Raw genomic sequence first — 15,214 nt, forward strand, 5'->3', positions numbered from 1 at the left:
TGCCACTCATGGCATGTAACTCGAATTGAAGCTGGGTCTCTCCACTCTCTTGTAATCTCAGTTTCATGGTTTGTTTCACAGCCTTCATGCTGCAAGCTTTGTACTCAGATTTTTTTCAAGTAATAACCTTCGGGGGCGTCCAACCTGTTTGGTTTTGGGCCCTAGTGCTGAGTCCTGCTCCCCCTTCCTATGATTGCTGATTGTGCGAGCTGTGAGTAAGTGACTTTCTCCTGTTTTACATTGAGCAAGTGAATTTTCTGCTGTTTTCCATTGGTATCACAAGACCACAGTGGACCACACATGTCGACCGGCCAGCACTTCGTCACAGGTTTTCTGCCACCACAACAACCTCGCACATTGACAACCCCCTCTTAGGGTTGACGCCCACATCAGCTCTCATCCTCTCCATGAGCTCGGAGAGATTTTATCCCTATGTTTCGATGCCGCTATGGTCATGATTATGGGTTTTCTTTTGTATTCGTCATGGGTGTTGATGCTTGCTTATTGGCTCCACCCCTCAGCTCATTGTATCAATTTCTTTTAGTCTCATAAACCCTTTGGTCTTCTGAAGAATTTTAATAAACTCTCTCTCTCTCTCTCTCTCTCTCTCTCTCTCTCTCTCTCTCTGCTTGCACACGCACATGTGTGAGAGTGTCATGTGAGAAGTGCAGCAGTGCTGAGCAACAATGGAGAGACACACACAGAGGAATGACTGAAAACAAGAGAGCTAGGAGAGACTTGCACAAGGATCTCAGGAAAAGCTCCTCAACTATTGGAGAAAACCCCAATCAACCTGAGAGAACAAGTGACTGCTGAGATGAGAAAATGGGGGGGAGAGGGGCCCTATATATAGGCTCTCCCCCCTAGCCCTAGATAGCCGACTAGGAGCGTAGGGGGCAGCTGACCAGCTTGGTTGGTGCAGCCGACTGGGCTAGGTGGGGGCAGCGGACTACGGCTAGGGGCGCCCCCCCAGCCAGGGTGCCTACTAGGTGCCATGATGGCAGCCTAGTGGTAGCACTAGGTAGCCCTAGCACAAGCCCATAATAGTAGGCCCCAAGTCTGCTCCATGCCTCCTCCAAGGCGGCATGGGCTGGACAACATCTATCTCTCTCTCTCTACCTCTCTCGAGCGGGAAAACCCACAACCGTAGCCCTCACTGAACCTCACATGGGCGGGCAAACCCACAACCAAGGCCCTCTCTCTATGATACAAAAGATGATCTCTAACAGCCCCTCTCAGCTCCTAAGGGAGCTGGAATGATCGCCAAGCAGCTGCTGTGCCAAGGGCTTGGTGAAGAGGTCCGCCTTGTTGTCCTCCGTCTTACAATATGTAAACTAGATTACGTCATCGAGCACCTTCTCCCAGACATACTGGTACTAGATCTCAATATGCTTGGTATGAGCATGGAACACGGGGTTCCAAGCAAGGGCAATACAACTGTGATTGTCACTATGAAGGACTGTTGGGGATGTCTATGGAAACCCAATCTCTCCGAGCAACTGGCGGAGCCAAACTACCTCGCAAGTATCATAACATGCAGCACGATACTCAGCCTCGTTCGAAGACAAGGCTATTGTGGGTTGGCTTTTACTACTCCAAGTGATGGCTGCTGAGCCGAGAGTAAACTAGATACCCAGTGGTGGAACGACAAGTGTCTGAATCTCCTCCCCAATCAGAATCACTCCATCCTAAAAGCAGGATCGTGGAATGCTGCCTTGACTGATAGAACAACCCTCAATTGTGAAACCCTTGAAGATAGCGAAGGATCCACATATCAGCGTCTCAATGGGTCTTCTTAGGTGTTTGCAAGAAGGAGCTGAGAAGACCACAGAGTAACATAGATCTAGTCTGGTATTGAGGAGCCAAATTAGGGAGCCGATCTTGGTCTTGAAAATATGAGCGGCATGACTTCCTATAATGAACAAATCATCAACATACGGGATGATAAGGGAAAGAAGTCCCCCATGACGAAAAATGTACAGATTGGGATCAGCCCATGATCTGCGGAAATGTTTCTGAAAAAAAACTTTTCAAATTTCTGATTCCATGCTCGAGGAGCTTGCTTAAGCCCATATAAGGCTTTCCATAACATGTAGACCATACCCGCAAACTTAGTAAACCCAAGCAGTTGCTCCACATACATCTCCTCCTTTAAATCACCATTGAAAAAGCAGATTTAACATCCATCTGATAAATGGGCCATTGCTCATGAGCTACAACTGCTAACACTGTCTAAAACGTGGCCATCCTGGTGGTAGGAGCAAACGTATCATCATAGTCAATTGTGAGTATCCCTTAGCCACAAGTCGGGGCTTTGTGCTTATCCACAGTACCATCCGAGGCATACTTGGTCTTGTAGACCCATTTGACACCAATGACTGAATGGCGCTTGGGGCACGGAACTAACTCCCAGGTCCCATTCCGCTCAATAGAATCCAACTGCAGCTCCATGGCCTGCTTTCAGTGTGTCTGAGAGAGATTCCCGAACATTCAAAGGCTCCTTGTCTTTGAGGATGCGCGACATCAATGAATAATCGACCTGCAGTAGTGGAACTCCCTCTAGAACCTTTTCCTTATTCCGTTGGGATCGCCGGGGTCCACCCTCCTCTCAAATCCATGAGGAAGGGATGTCGGTGAAACCTGAGTCACGAAGGGTTTCAATCAACCAACGGGGTACTTTCTGAGAGCCCGACCCGAGACTTTCCCTTGCTGCTGCCTGGGGAGGTGGGGAATCACCTAGATCACTATCAGGGTCACTCTCGAGTGGAGGACCAGCAAAAGATGCCGGGGCTAGGGGCAGTGCGGGAACAAAATCATCACTACTGTCACCATCCATGGTCTCTGGGAGAATAGGCGGGTCGACATCAACCATCGAAGACAAAATCTTCTCATCAAAGATAACATCCCTGCTAAGGATAGTCTCCCTCTTGCAAGGGTCATATAGCCGATACCCTATACATTGAGAATTGTAGCTGACAAAGATCATCTGGGTGGACTTCACATCTAACTTCCCCCTCTGCTTTTTAAAAGGCATCACACCCAAACACATGAAACATCGGGCTTCTTGCCAAAATAGGCCTCAAAAGCAGTTGCTTTGGGAACAGTAGCAGACATCGGAGAACGGTTCATGATATGTACTGCAATGGCAATGCCCTCAACCCAAAGAAACCAAGAAACCTCCCGGTGAGCCAGCATGGTCCAAGACATTTCAACCATGGTGTGATTCCTCAACAACACCTGCTTCAAAGACAGTGCCGGTATTGGCAAACTCCCGCCGAATGCCCTTTGTCACATAAACTCCTCAAATGGATGAGAACAAAATTCACCACCTTTGTCATACCAAAGGGTTTTCACATGAAAGTTAGATTCATTCTCAGCTAGGACACACCATTCCCAAAACGAGAATACGCTAGAGACTTGTGGGCTAAAAAGTATACCCACATGAACCTACTAAAGTCATCATCCAGTAGCATGAAGTAGAGAGCTATGTGAACCTATGACTTCAGTAGGTTCATAGCTCCTCCTTTAAATCACCATTGGTCCAGGCAACAGTCATAGGTCCACAGAGATCAACATGGACCAACTCCAGAAGTAAGGAAGCCCGCCATGAAGCGTGCTTTGGGAACACGTCTCGGTGTTGCTTTCCTTGAATACATGATCGGCACTAACCGTGCTTGCTGCCCACATCAGGTAAATCAAGAACCATTGGTTCATGAGCAGCACACCGGAACGCTTCAACATTCAAGTGACCAAAGCAAAAGTGCCATAGTCACCTTGAATATAAGATGTGATTGTGGAAAGTGCGGACATAGTGTAGATGCCCTGACTTACTTTGCCAGAAAGCGAGGTCCGGAAGTCTTTTGCTTGGAGAGACAAAACCCTTTCTTCAAGGGAGGAAGCAAGAGAGTCAATCATTCAATATGCACAAAAGAGAGAGTGATAGTAGAAGAGGAAGAACATGGACCCTTGGAAGAACTAGGACCTTTGTTGTTAACCCGATAGGGCATTTCCTCCAGTAATGGCCTTTCTCGCCACAGTGATTACACGATCGTTCCGCCTTCAGTGCCTCCTTCTCTGCTTCAGTCCTCATATCAAGGGTTCGATGACCTTGATTCTTGCCCGATTGCGGAACTAACAGATCATCGGAGCCACTGCCATGGGGGGGACTTTGAAACCGCTCCCCTTGATCCAGCACCATAGGCACCAACTCTTCCCAAGTAAGAGTACTCATCCTGCCACTAGTGATGAATGAAAGATAAAAAGCAGAGTACTGGGAAGTGAGATGAGAGAGCAAAGTACTGGCCATATCTTCAAATGATTATCTCCTTCCCGGCCTGAAGGATCTCCAGTTCAAGTTCTTGAAGCTTATTGATATGTTCCCGCATAGAAGAAGACTTAGCAGGATCCAATATCCTCCTCTTCATAGGGGAAGTTCGGTTAAAGAGGGAGGTCAAATGCTCCTAGATACTCTTTGTGGCCGACATGTGCTTTACATGATTAATAATCGATGGAGTGCAGTTCAAGAAGATGAATGAATGGACCCTTGCATTGACATGGTCCCAAATCTGGGCCAAATTCTCGGCCTACTTCTGATTGTGAATACCTAAACTTGCATCAAAGGAATCTGGTCTTTACCACCTCCAAGTGACTAGCCTTCACACAATCTGCTCCTTCGATCTGAAAACACCCTTTAAAGTAAATGCCATTCTTTGTACACCAAAAGACAGCCGTACCTTCTCATGACAGCTCTCAAAAAATCATTGTAGCTTGCTAATTCTAGGATCTCTCCATAGCTTAGGTCTTCTTAGCCAACCTTTGGCTATGACAATGAAGAGAAAACAGCAAACACTCACACGGGAAGAACTGAAAACAAGAGAGCCAAGAGAGACTTGCACAAGGATCTCAGGAAAAGCTCCTCAACTGCTGGAGAAAACCACAACCAAACTGCTGGAGCGAACAAGTGATTGCTGAGATGAGAAAATGGGGGGGAGAGGGGCCCTATATATAGGCTCCCCCCTAGCCCTAGATAGCCGACAAGGAGGGTAGGGGGCAGCCGACCAGCCTGGTTGGTGCAGCCGACTAGGGTAGGTGGGGGCAGCCGACTACGGCTAGGGGCTATAAAAGGCCCCCCAGCCAGGGCGCCTACTAGGCGCCATGATGGCAGCCTAGTGGCAGTACCTCCTCCAAGGTGTCATGGGCTGGACAACATCCATCTCTCTCTCTCTGTGCCACTCCCGGGCGGGCAAACCCACAAGCGTGGCCCTCACTCAACCTCACATGGGCGGGCAGACCCACAACCAAGGCCCTCTCTCTATGATACAAGAGATGACCTCTAACGTGTCAATGTGCATAAAACTGAAGCATGATATATGAATAAGAACATTCGCTTGATTTAAAGATATCATTTGAAGAATAAGAGTGAAGAAATGTAAATATTTCAACTCAAAAATTTTCATGCCATATTTCTTTATTTAAGAGCAAGTGAGCATCCTCCACTTAATACATGAAGGATAAATAATATAACATAGCAACAAAGGGGATTAGGTTGATGTTAGTGATAAGTTTGTATGAACTCAAAAGGCTCCACTGGCCTACCTTTATGAGAAGCTATCCGCTTGAAGGTTTCATCCACCTCATACTGCCACGAACACACAAGAATTATGATGTATTTGACATGCACAAAGAATTCCACACCGAAATAGGCAATGAGACTTCTTAGAAAACACTACACGGATTTTGCCCGAGAATGCTTGTTTGAAGCCTATATGTCTATGAGGAAATTGGTTCACAATTACAAAACAGTATCAGTTAAACCTATTCAAGTAACTGACAACAAATCATATCCAATATGACAGCATGCAGTTGGTTGAAAATATAAGAGCATGAGAACACATGTCCCAAAGCTTAATCTGTAAGAGTTCTATGCAACACTCAACTAGCAAACAAGCTTAAACCTCTCTCTAAAGCTGCAAGCTGATTGAAATTTCCAACAAAATTTGTAGATTAAGAAAAAGTAAAACAAGCATAAAAGAGAGAAATTCAGAACCAACAAATTTAATAGGGACACTCAATTATAAAAGGGTTCCATAAGTTGGGGATCACCCTAACAAACACCAAACAGCTCACAGTGCGGTCATACTAGTCCTATACACTCTCTCAACAGCTAGACCTCCTATTATATCCTTAAAGTTCGTCATCCCCTTTCCATTTCCCAATGATTCAAACTGAGTCTATAGAAACTTTCCCATATTATATAAGCTCTTCAGATATTTCTCCAAAGATATACAGATGCACCTGATGATTCTTACAAAAGATAAAGTGGAGCCACCACTCCTGTTGTACATTGCAGCTCCTTGCCCACCACTATAGTAATGAACAGAGGTAAACTTGCTTGACTCTAGATCTGCAAACAGATGCAGACCCCTTTTGTTACCTCATCTGAAGAGAGAGAACGCCAGTTGATCAGCTTTATTCTTATAATTAGCTTGGTAAGATGCATAGGGACTACTGTTACTTTCCAGATGCACCCACATGACTACAGGATCTACTAGCAGTGGAAGACGAGCGCGAATCGAAAGAAAAATATCAAACTATAAATAGAGTGACACGTTATGTAGTCGTAACCACCTGTGAAGAAAGTATTTCTATTATGGTGAATGGGAATGGTTTTCCTGGGTATAACCTCAAAGAGCCCACATTGAGCGAGCTATGCCTATGGACTGCCTGTGCTCCCACATAGGGCTGCAACGAATGAAGACACATGGTGGAGAGAGGGAGAGAGAGGGTAGGCTACGGAGAGAGGAAGTGATACTCAAAAGGAGACATAATGAAATGGAAATGAAATGACGAGCAATGAACAAAAATGAGAATACTCACATGTAGACCAAAGAGCTTGTACCTTGATACTTGATTGATTTGACACTACAAGTACAGCTCTTATATAAGAGCGCACACACACATATGAACACCTATGCATATGGGATAGCTCCCAATGTGACACATGGCATCCATAGGACACACTAGACTAAAACTCATACTAGAACACACTAGAACACACCAAACTGACTCACCTTGGCTTCATATTCTAACATCCCCCCATGAAGGCAAGGTGAGAGACTACTGGAATGGAACCAAGGACAGAACATGGCAGTGACAGGACTACTAAACTGTGCAATGTCTGAACTAGACATGGCTCCCATGCCAACTCAGAGGATGAAGTCTAAGCATGGTTCAGAGGTCGAACTGAGCACTCACATGGCTTTACGTACCAAACATGACTCAGAGGCTCATGTCTCAGCATGGATGCATGAACAACTCAGAGGTCTAGAAGACCAATGCACCAACATCCTAGGAGCCATGTATTGGCATTGATAAGATCTAGTTATCAAGCCTGGCATATGAGTTCCACAATACATCCCCCTCTCGACTCCAGGGACTAACTAGGAACATGGAGTCACACACCAAACATATAAGAGAAAATGCATCATTTTAGGAGGACAATCCAAGGCAGAGGACCTTTATTGACACTCCAAACATTCATTTTAGAGGGACTACTCAAGGCAGAGAACCTTTAACTCGAACATATAAAAAATATAAAAGATTTCATTCATTTATGCATAGCAAGGGCAGAGAACCCATGAGCCCGAAGTATCTACCACACAAGAGTGTGCACATCCTGATGCAAAGAGGTATGTCGGTGAAGAACAAGGCGAGAATGGCCTCGAATGATGTGTCGATGAAGGCCATAGGAGCAGCTACCAAGGGAGATCACGTCATGACTCTCAATGTGCCGGAAGGAGTTACAAATGTCGAGTAACTTCACTTGATTTTACAATGTCCCCAAACAAATGTTACAAAATAGTGACAATTTTACACAATTTCTTGGCAAGCCTCAAGAGTTTACATAGAGGAGGCTATAATACAACTGTAGGAATCAAAGAATCAGAAAAGCCCTAATTTTTCAAATTAGGGTTTCTGATATTTTCTCAGTAACATGCAGAACTGTAAGCCCTAGTGCATCAGAGGCTAAATATGCCAAAATCTCCAAAAAATACTGAAAATCTGGGCTAAAATTGCAAAAGTCGATTTTTAGGTCAAAAATCACAGTTTTGACAGTTTTTCACAGATTTCAGCACAAAATGAACCTGGAAACTTGCTGTGAGCATTGGATTAGCTTCTCCTCAGTAGGGCGACCAGTTCTGAAGCAGAAAACATGGCTGGAACCCTAAAACCGGAGGTGGTTTTGGCAATACCAGCAGTGGTTTTGAGGATGGAAGCTGATTGTGAAGGGGCTTTTGCGCCAGGATGAGGCGCCCTGCTGTAGTGACTGCAGATATGCAAGAAAATTTGGAGTTGATCAAAACCACCCAATTGAAAAGCTGTTTTCTTGTTTCAGCAGGCGATTCTCGCAATGAAACTCATCCAAAAGCTCTCCAGAAGGCTGGACCAGCAAAGAGAAGGTGCAGCAATTGCTGAAGAGATGCTGAAGAGACGGTGCAGCAATCTGCTGTAGTGACTACAGATATGCAAGAAAATTTGGAGTTGATCAAAACCACCCAATCGAAAAGCTGTTTTATTGTTTCAACAGGCGATTCTTGCGATGAAACTCATCCAAAAGCTCTCCAAAAGGCTGGACCAGCAAAGAGAAGGTGTAGCAATTGCTGAAGAGACGGTTCGAGTACAAGATCAAAGTGATGGCGGGCTGGAGCAGCATCGGACTTCAATGGAGAGGCTAAGGAAAGGGGAGGGCAGCTCTACCTTGGAGGGAGAGGGTAGGTTCCATTTGTGGGCCTCCCCAATCCTCTAGGTTGAGCTAGGTGAAGGGAAGATGAAAGGTAGGAGAGGTGGCTCTGATACCACATGAAGGAACATGGTGGAGAGGGTAGGCTACGGAGAGAGGAAGTGATACTTAAAAGGAGACATAATGAAATAGAAATGAAATGACGAGCAATGAACAAAAATGAGAGTACTCACATGTAGACCAAAGAGCTTGTACCTTGATACTTGATTGATTTGACACTAGACAAGTACAGCTCTTATATAAGAGCACACACACACATATGAGCACCTATGCATATGGGATAACTCCCAATGTGACACATGGCATCCATAGGACACACTAGACTAGAACTCATACTAGAACACACTAGAACACACCAAACTGACTCAACTTGGCTTCATATTCTAACACGAACTACCTTGCACCCCACTGTAGGCCATCGTAGATTGCCAAGGGCCCACAAGCTGCTCAATCCTGCTACTGCCTGTAAAGCCTGCCATGTTGCTACTTATGTGAGCTGTTGATGGCTGCTTGCTTCCCCATGTTTCTAGCTGGCTGCTTGCTTAGCTGCTTTGCTATTTCCCTGGCTGATGATTAGAATGGCTCAGAAGGCCCTTCATCTCAACTGAATGCCTCAAGAGGAGCTTGATGCCAGAAAACTTAACTAGAACCATCCTTAAATTTCCAGAGATATGAGTTTGGAAGGGATGGAAATAATGAATAAGAAACCTGCAAGAGCTCCCTGTTATGATCTGAATGAGGTCTCCCAGGACCAAGAACATTTGGGTCAAAGGGGCATCTCAGGCCCATTCTCCTCAAGAGACAACCATTTCCCTTGTTCCTACTACCTTGGGTTTGACATGCTACAAAATGAAAACTACTTAGGTAATCACTTAGTCCAGTGGTGAGATCATTCAACAGCAAGGCTATCCAAAATTCTTTCCGGTCCATGTGGTAAAGATGGAGGTTCAATTTATTTAACTAGGACTTCTTCACCTACTAGATTATCATCATCACCCAGCTTTCTTTTAAGTCTACTTACATGAACAACTAGATGTACTATACATCCTTTTGGTAAAGCTAGTTATGAGCAAGTTTTCCAATTCTATTAAGTATTAGGAATGATCCACAATATCCAGGAGATATTTTTGGACAGTTGCCTATTTTCAAGGTTTTTGAAGAGTCTTACACTTTAAGATGGACCCTCTCCTTTATGACTTGGGCTCGGTAACCTAGTTAAATGATCTCCTTCATAAAGAAGTCACATTGACTCTATCTTAACATACGCGGGTTTCAAAAGTGAGATTTTTCTTTGACACATCAAGAGCCTTGTATTTACCCGCTATGTCATAATCATCCTCCTTCTTTAGGAATTCCTTCTAAAAGTTTCCTCAAATTCATTCCAATTGGTTGGCTTCAGTCGTAATTCTTTCCACCGAAGGAGTGCTTTTCCAGATAAATATCACGCCATGGCTTGTATCTTCTTATCTTCTAAGTAGGGATGGAATTGGAAGTGGACCTGCCACTTGTGTAACAAGTGTCCACAACCTCCTTCGTACATGACTTCTACTCTCCTGAATATTGTTGGAACTGTGAGGAGATACGAAGTGGATAACGAACACGAGAGTGTAGTCCACACACAAAGCTCCACTGAAGAGTTCAACAATAGAAGTACAAGACTTGGGATATATATGAAACCCAAGTATAAAGTGAAAACCCTAGACTAGAATAACTTAGACTAAGTCTAGCCTACAATACCATACCATTGTATGTTCTATCAAATCCCCCCTCAATGGTATGGCTGAAGTACTCTGGAAACTCCTCAGAAGTACCTAGGGTACCTAAAGTACCATGGTTGCACAAATTCATCCAACAGGATATAGCAACCTATGGGAGTATTACAAGAAAAACAATGTCATTTACAACCCCCCTTGACATTGTTGTAATGTCTTTGATTCCCAAGCCTGTTCGATGACGTACAAACACTTCTGCTGACAGGCTCTTAGTGAAGATATCTGCTACATTGTCCTCAAATGGACAATAGATGAGGCTAATGATGCCATCTGCTATACAATCCCGTATAAAGTAATAGTGATTTTTCACATGTTTCATGTGAGCATGAAAAACAGGATTGTTACCAATCTTTATGCAACTCTGACTGTCACACAAGATAGAGGTGGCCTGATCATCTTGTGAATGATGCAAGTCATAAAGTAGCTTCCTTAGCCATATGCATTCTGTAGTAGCTGCATTTGCTGCCTTATACTCCGCTTCACTAGAAGAAAGAGAGACCCTGGGCGGCTTCTTACTTAACGAAGATATGCTCGTGGGAGAGAGCTCTTGGTGAATCTAAATCAGCAGGTAGCTGTGCGTAGGGGTGGGCAGGGGTATTTAAGGCTGTTGGCATGTGCTTTTGGCTCCCAAAAAGTATCAAAAAGCTGCCAAAAAAAATTCCTGTAATCCCTCCAAAAAACTGCTTTTTGGTCCAAAAGCGCTTCTTTTTTGGTCCAAAAGCACTTGCTTTTTTTGTCAAAAAGCAGGGCTTTTTCAGAAAACTATTTCCATGTCTAGACAAACAAGGCCAAAGCTGAGATCCTGCTTTTGCAAAATCAGAGCATCTCAGAAGCTAGATGTCCCTAAAAGCAAAAAAACCAGCCCTAATTTCGTATCTTCCTGCCCTAATTGTGCATCTTCCCAGCCCTTTCTGACCCCCGCGCAAGTCACCTGCCCTGAGCCACAATTTGCAGCACCTAACCCCCTCTAATTGTACCAGTGTTTATCATTCCTGAGTTAAAAGTGATGGTGAATCTAGGATCCACCTTCCCGGTGCAACTCAACCTCTTCCTTGCAGGCTTGATCCAAATTTCCTGATGCCTACTGCTCTCCTTGCCCCACAACCCTGGCAATATCTTCTCTTTGATTCCTCCCTCCTACCAACAGGGCACTCATGCACTACGCTCACAGTTCTCTCAGATAATTACACATCCCTAACTTACCAATTATATCACGAGCTGGCTCTAATACCAACTGACACAACCCCAGCACTCCTAATAATCCAGACCTGCAAGCAAGCACAAAGAAACATCCATACGAAGATGGGTGCAGGCATGCTCACCGCATCCAGGACTATGATATCCCCTCCGAGATACGAGCTGTATTGATGTCACACTGGCACATCTCCCAACTAGATCCCAACTTGCCTAGCGTCTCATACCACCAGGTGCCGCCCCCAAGGGCCGTGGATCTACTGCTGGGTCTTGGGCTACGCTAGGAAGCAGGTGCACGTCCACAACACGATCATGATCCAGTCCAGCAAGAAAGAGCTAAGCTTGCACTAACTTACGTGACTGAAAACTGAACCCCTGGGCTCCTTATATAGGCTCGAGCCCAATGCTACTAAACCCTAATTCGAACCCTAACCCATCCGTGCCCCTGCAACTCAACCCAAGAATTGATTGCCTAGCCCCAAGCCTCCCTAGGCTTCTAGAGCTAGTCCTGTGCGCCCGAAGCACACGTCAAATACGGTCCATGCACATGACAAAACCTTGAAGTGACCACCCTATGCATGGGTGCCACGTGTTATGGGTCATGTTGTGTGGGTATCCAAACCCTCACTTGCCTAGCCACTCAAGAGCTCTCAACCGCAAACAATACCGCAGTGAGAGCCTCCAATACTATCATCTAAGTCTTATATGCCTAGCATGTAGCATTCTCCACCACAAGGGAGTTTGCCACATGGCAGCCCCATGTTACATGGGCTTGGATTGCCCATTACACCTCAATTGTTTGAGGATCCAACATCCGCCTTCAATCCAAGCACGAGGGGGAATCTCCAATTAGAGGGGTGTTTATTCCCCTTGATTGAAATTGATTGAAATTGCCAAGTGTCCACATATGGGTGCAAGAGCAGCCACGGCCACCTCTACCTACCGCACGATCACAAGATCAAATCGTGATGCATCCCACCACAAACTTTTCCAGATATGGATAAAAGGGATCATTTATCATCTGTTGGACAACTGTAGGAGCATAAATTAGTCCGATTGGGATAGCCGACAATTCATAATTAGCGAGTACAAAATGTGGTTTTATAACAAAAAAATCATAATTAGCAAGGTGGTTAGTCCAATTGGGATATCTGAAAATTCATAATTAGCAAGTACAAAATGTGGTTTTATAAACATCATTAGGTTTTATTTATATCTGATGATAACCAAAGATGATGTCACTAAGATACATTGGATCTTGAAGACAAATCCATGAGATACTTATTCTTAATGGTGAGTGCATTTAATCCCTTGTAATCGACACACTTGCGAAAGATACTATAGTGATCTACTTTTTGCTCCCATAGTGATCTACTATTGTCGTCCTCTACCTAGACAAATATATGTGGTTATTGAAAGCCAGATTGAGTAAATCAATACTATGCTCCATACCATGATGAGGTGGTGGACCATATGGTAACTATGCAAGAAAAACCACCTAAAGGTCAATGCTATATTGATCGTCCACATGTTCTGGATCTGCCCTGAACACAGGCAGCAGGCATGGGCTGCTGATTATGAGGAGACTACGGTTTGTAGAATGATGGCAATCCAGTACATTGACACTTTGAGCAGTGTGTGATGCTAATTGCTGTTTCAAAGGGGTACAAAACTGGGGGGTCTTTAGAGCTGAGGACATGCAGTAAGTTGCAGCTGTTAGACTGTTAAATCTATTGCCTGCCTCTTCCCTTGGCATTTATATGCTGACTAAGGGACAATACTCTTCACCTTTCTTCACCTTTTATGAACATTTGTCTCTGGATCATAAAACTGGAGTCGAATTTTAATGTTTCTTTACTCAGTACAAGAGTCCTTTCCATCAGACTTTGCCAAACAAGCAGGATTATGCTTTTCTTTTTTCTGAATCTAGAAAACTGTTTTTTCATGCAACGCAATGAAGCATATAAGAATATAGCATCCTACGGACCTCATCCTACCTAGTTCTCGTCCATGTCCCATAAGAATATAGTGTAGATAATCAGTGGAGTAGTTCTTGGAACTTTGACGCTCAACTAATGATATGGTAATAAAAGCATGTTGCATCATTTGAGCTGGCCAGCTCATGAGTCCAGCCATAGTCAACTGTATCATGGCTTGATCGTGATACCATGGCCTTACAAATATCTCCTTACATGAATAATAATGGACCCCTGTCTGTGGCCAATAATTGCTGATCGTCTTCCTTCCCGGTTTTCCACTCACCAAATTTGCGAAGTCCTAAAGTACCATGAAAGAAATGTGAACACAAATATCAGGGACTGATTCCTTCTGGAATTCTGGACAGCATACGCTAAAAGTTATTATGCAACAAAAAAGCGGCTTGTTCAAGTTCAGATTTTAACAAAGTTAACTCAGTATGTGAATCAATTGACCGTTGCGGACAACGTCATGAGCATTTATCAGGCTCATTATTAATTCTTGTTCCATAGCCTAAATCCATACTTGTCTCCAACAATTCTAAATCGCTCGGTAGTTTCATTTGTAAACGGAATACATAACAAGCAATTCATCGTACAGGCTCAACTTCGATTCAAAGCCATTTAAGAGCTTATCGCCCCATTCAAGAGTAAGGCGACAATAATGGTTTTGAAATCGTATACCATGCAAAATTCCGAACTCTGAAGACGATTTGACAAAAGGAAAGGCAAGTACGTCTTACTTTTACAAATGTACGTGCAACTTTGGGAGACTGGACGTCCATACATGAATTGGGTTCGATCGTATCTAGCTTTTCGTCGGTGCCATCGCTCTCATCAGGGTGCTCCATGTCACCTGGCGTTGACACTGGCCGGTTTGACAGTTAAGGATTCCAAGGCCTTTCTAAACGTGCAATTGATATTGTTATTTATTTTTATTTTTAAAAAAACCGCCACCCTGCAAGAGCACCCGGGGCCAGAGCTAGTCAATTGGACTGTCTGCAGGTTCTGTTGCTATCACGAATGATTCGCAGTAAGCCATGCTTCATGGTCTATCGAGCGGCACATTGCCTTGATCGTGGCATAGGCGAAAGCTGCCCTTTATGGTCTATCAAGCGGCCCGCTGTCGTGACCGTCGCATAGTCAGACTAGGGGGTCGAACTCACGATGCCCTGAATGTCGCATAGTCAGGCCAGGGTCCACACCCAGAGTCGAACTCATGCACACCCCAAACACACTCTTGACCACTAGGCTACGCCCTACTACTGTTCCTTAAAACCTAGTTCTTTCTCAGAACATTCATTGGAAGTCAAAGTAGGTTACTTGCATGGTTCATTTTAGAATATTGATGGGCATTCAAAGTAGGTTACTTGCATGCACCTTTATCGCAATGACTCTCAATGGCATTGCCTGATAGATTTGCAAATCATTGCATTCATTTATTGATTGAAACCAATATTTTATAGCCTTTT

General features: G+C 44.4%; 1 protein-coding gene across 3 annotated transcripts in view; it reads right to left on the bottom strand.

Annotated features, from left to right (window-relative positions):
* Positions 1 to 14,636, bottom strand: part of LOC147884021 (uncharacterized) — a 29,365-nt gene extending 14,729 nt beyond the window's left edge. Inside the window, exons 1-3 of one of the 3 annotated variants that reach the window (XM_087399083.1) lie at positions 14,486 to 14,636; positions 6,309 to 6,403; positions 5,596 to 5,638 (exon numbers count right to left, since the gene is read on the bottom strand). In XM_087399083.1, the coding sequence (XP_087255209.1) occupies positions 5,596 to 5,638; positions 6,309 to 6,403; positions 14,486 to 14,531 (184 nt within the window). In that variant the 5' untranslated portion in view covers positions 14,532 to 14,636. Of the gene's footprint in view, positions 1 to 5,595; positions 5,639 to 6,308; positions 6,404 to 14,426 lie in introns of all 3 variants that reach the window. The other 2 variants (XM_087399085.1, XM_087399084.1) reach the window with 2 other exon arrangements.
* Between the last annotated feature and the right edge of the window lie 578 nt (positions 14,637 to 15,214).

Source organism: Dipteris shenzhenensis, chromosome 27, assembly GCF_047967505.1.
Source record: "Dipteris shenzhenensis isolate YYH24624 ecotype China chromosome 27, Dip_SZ_1.0, whole genome shotgun sequence".
NCBI classification, from domain to species: Eukaryota; Viridiplantae; Streptophyta; class Polypodiopsida; order Gleicheniales; family Dipteridaceae; genus Dipteris; species Dipteris shenzhenensis.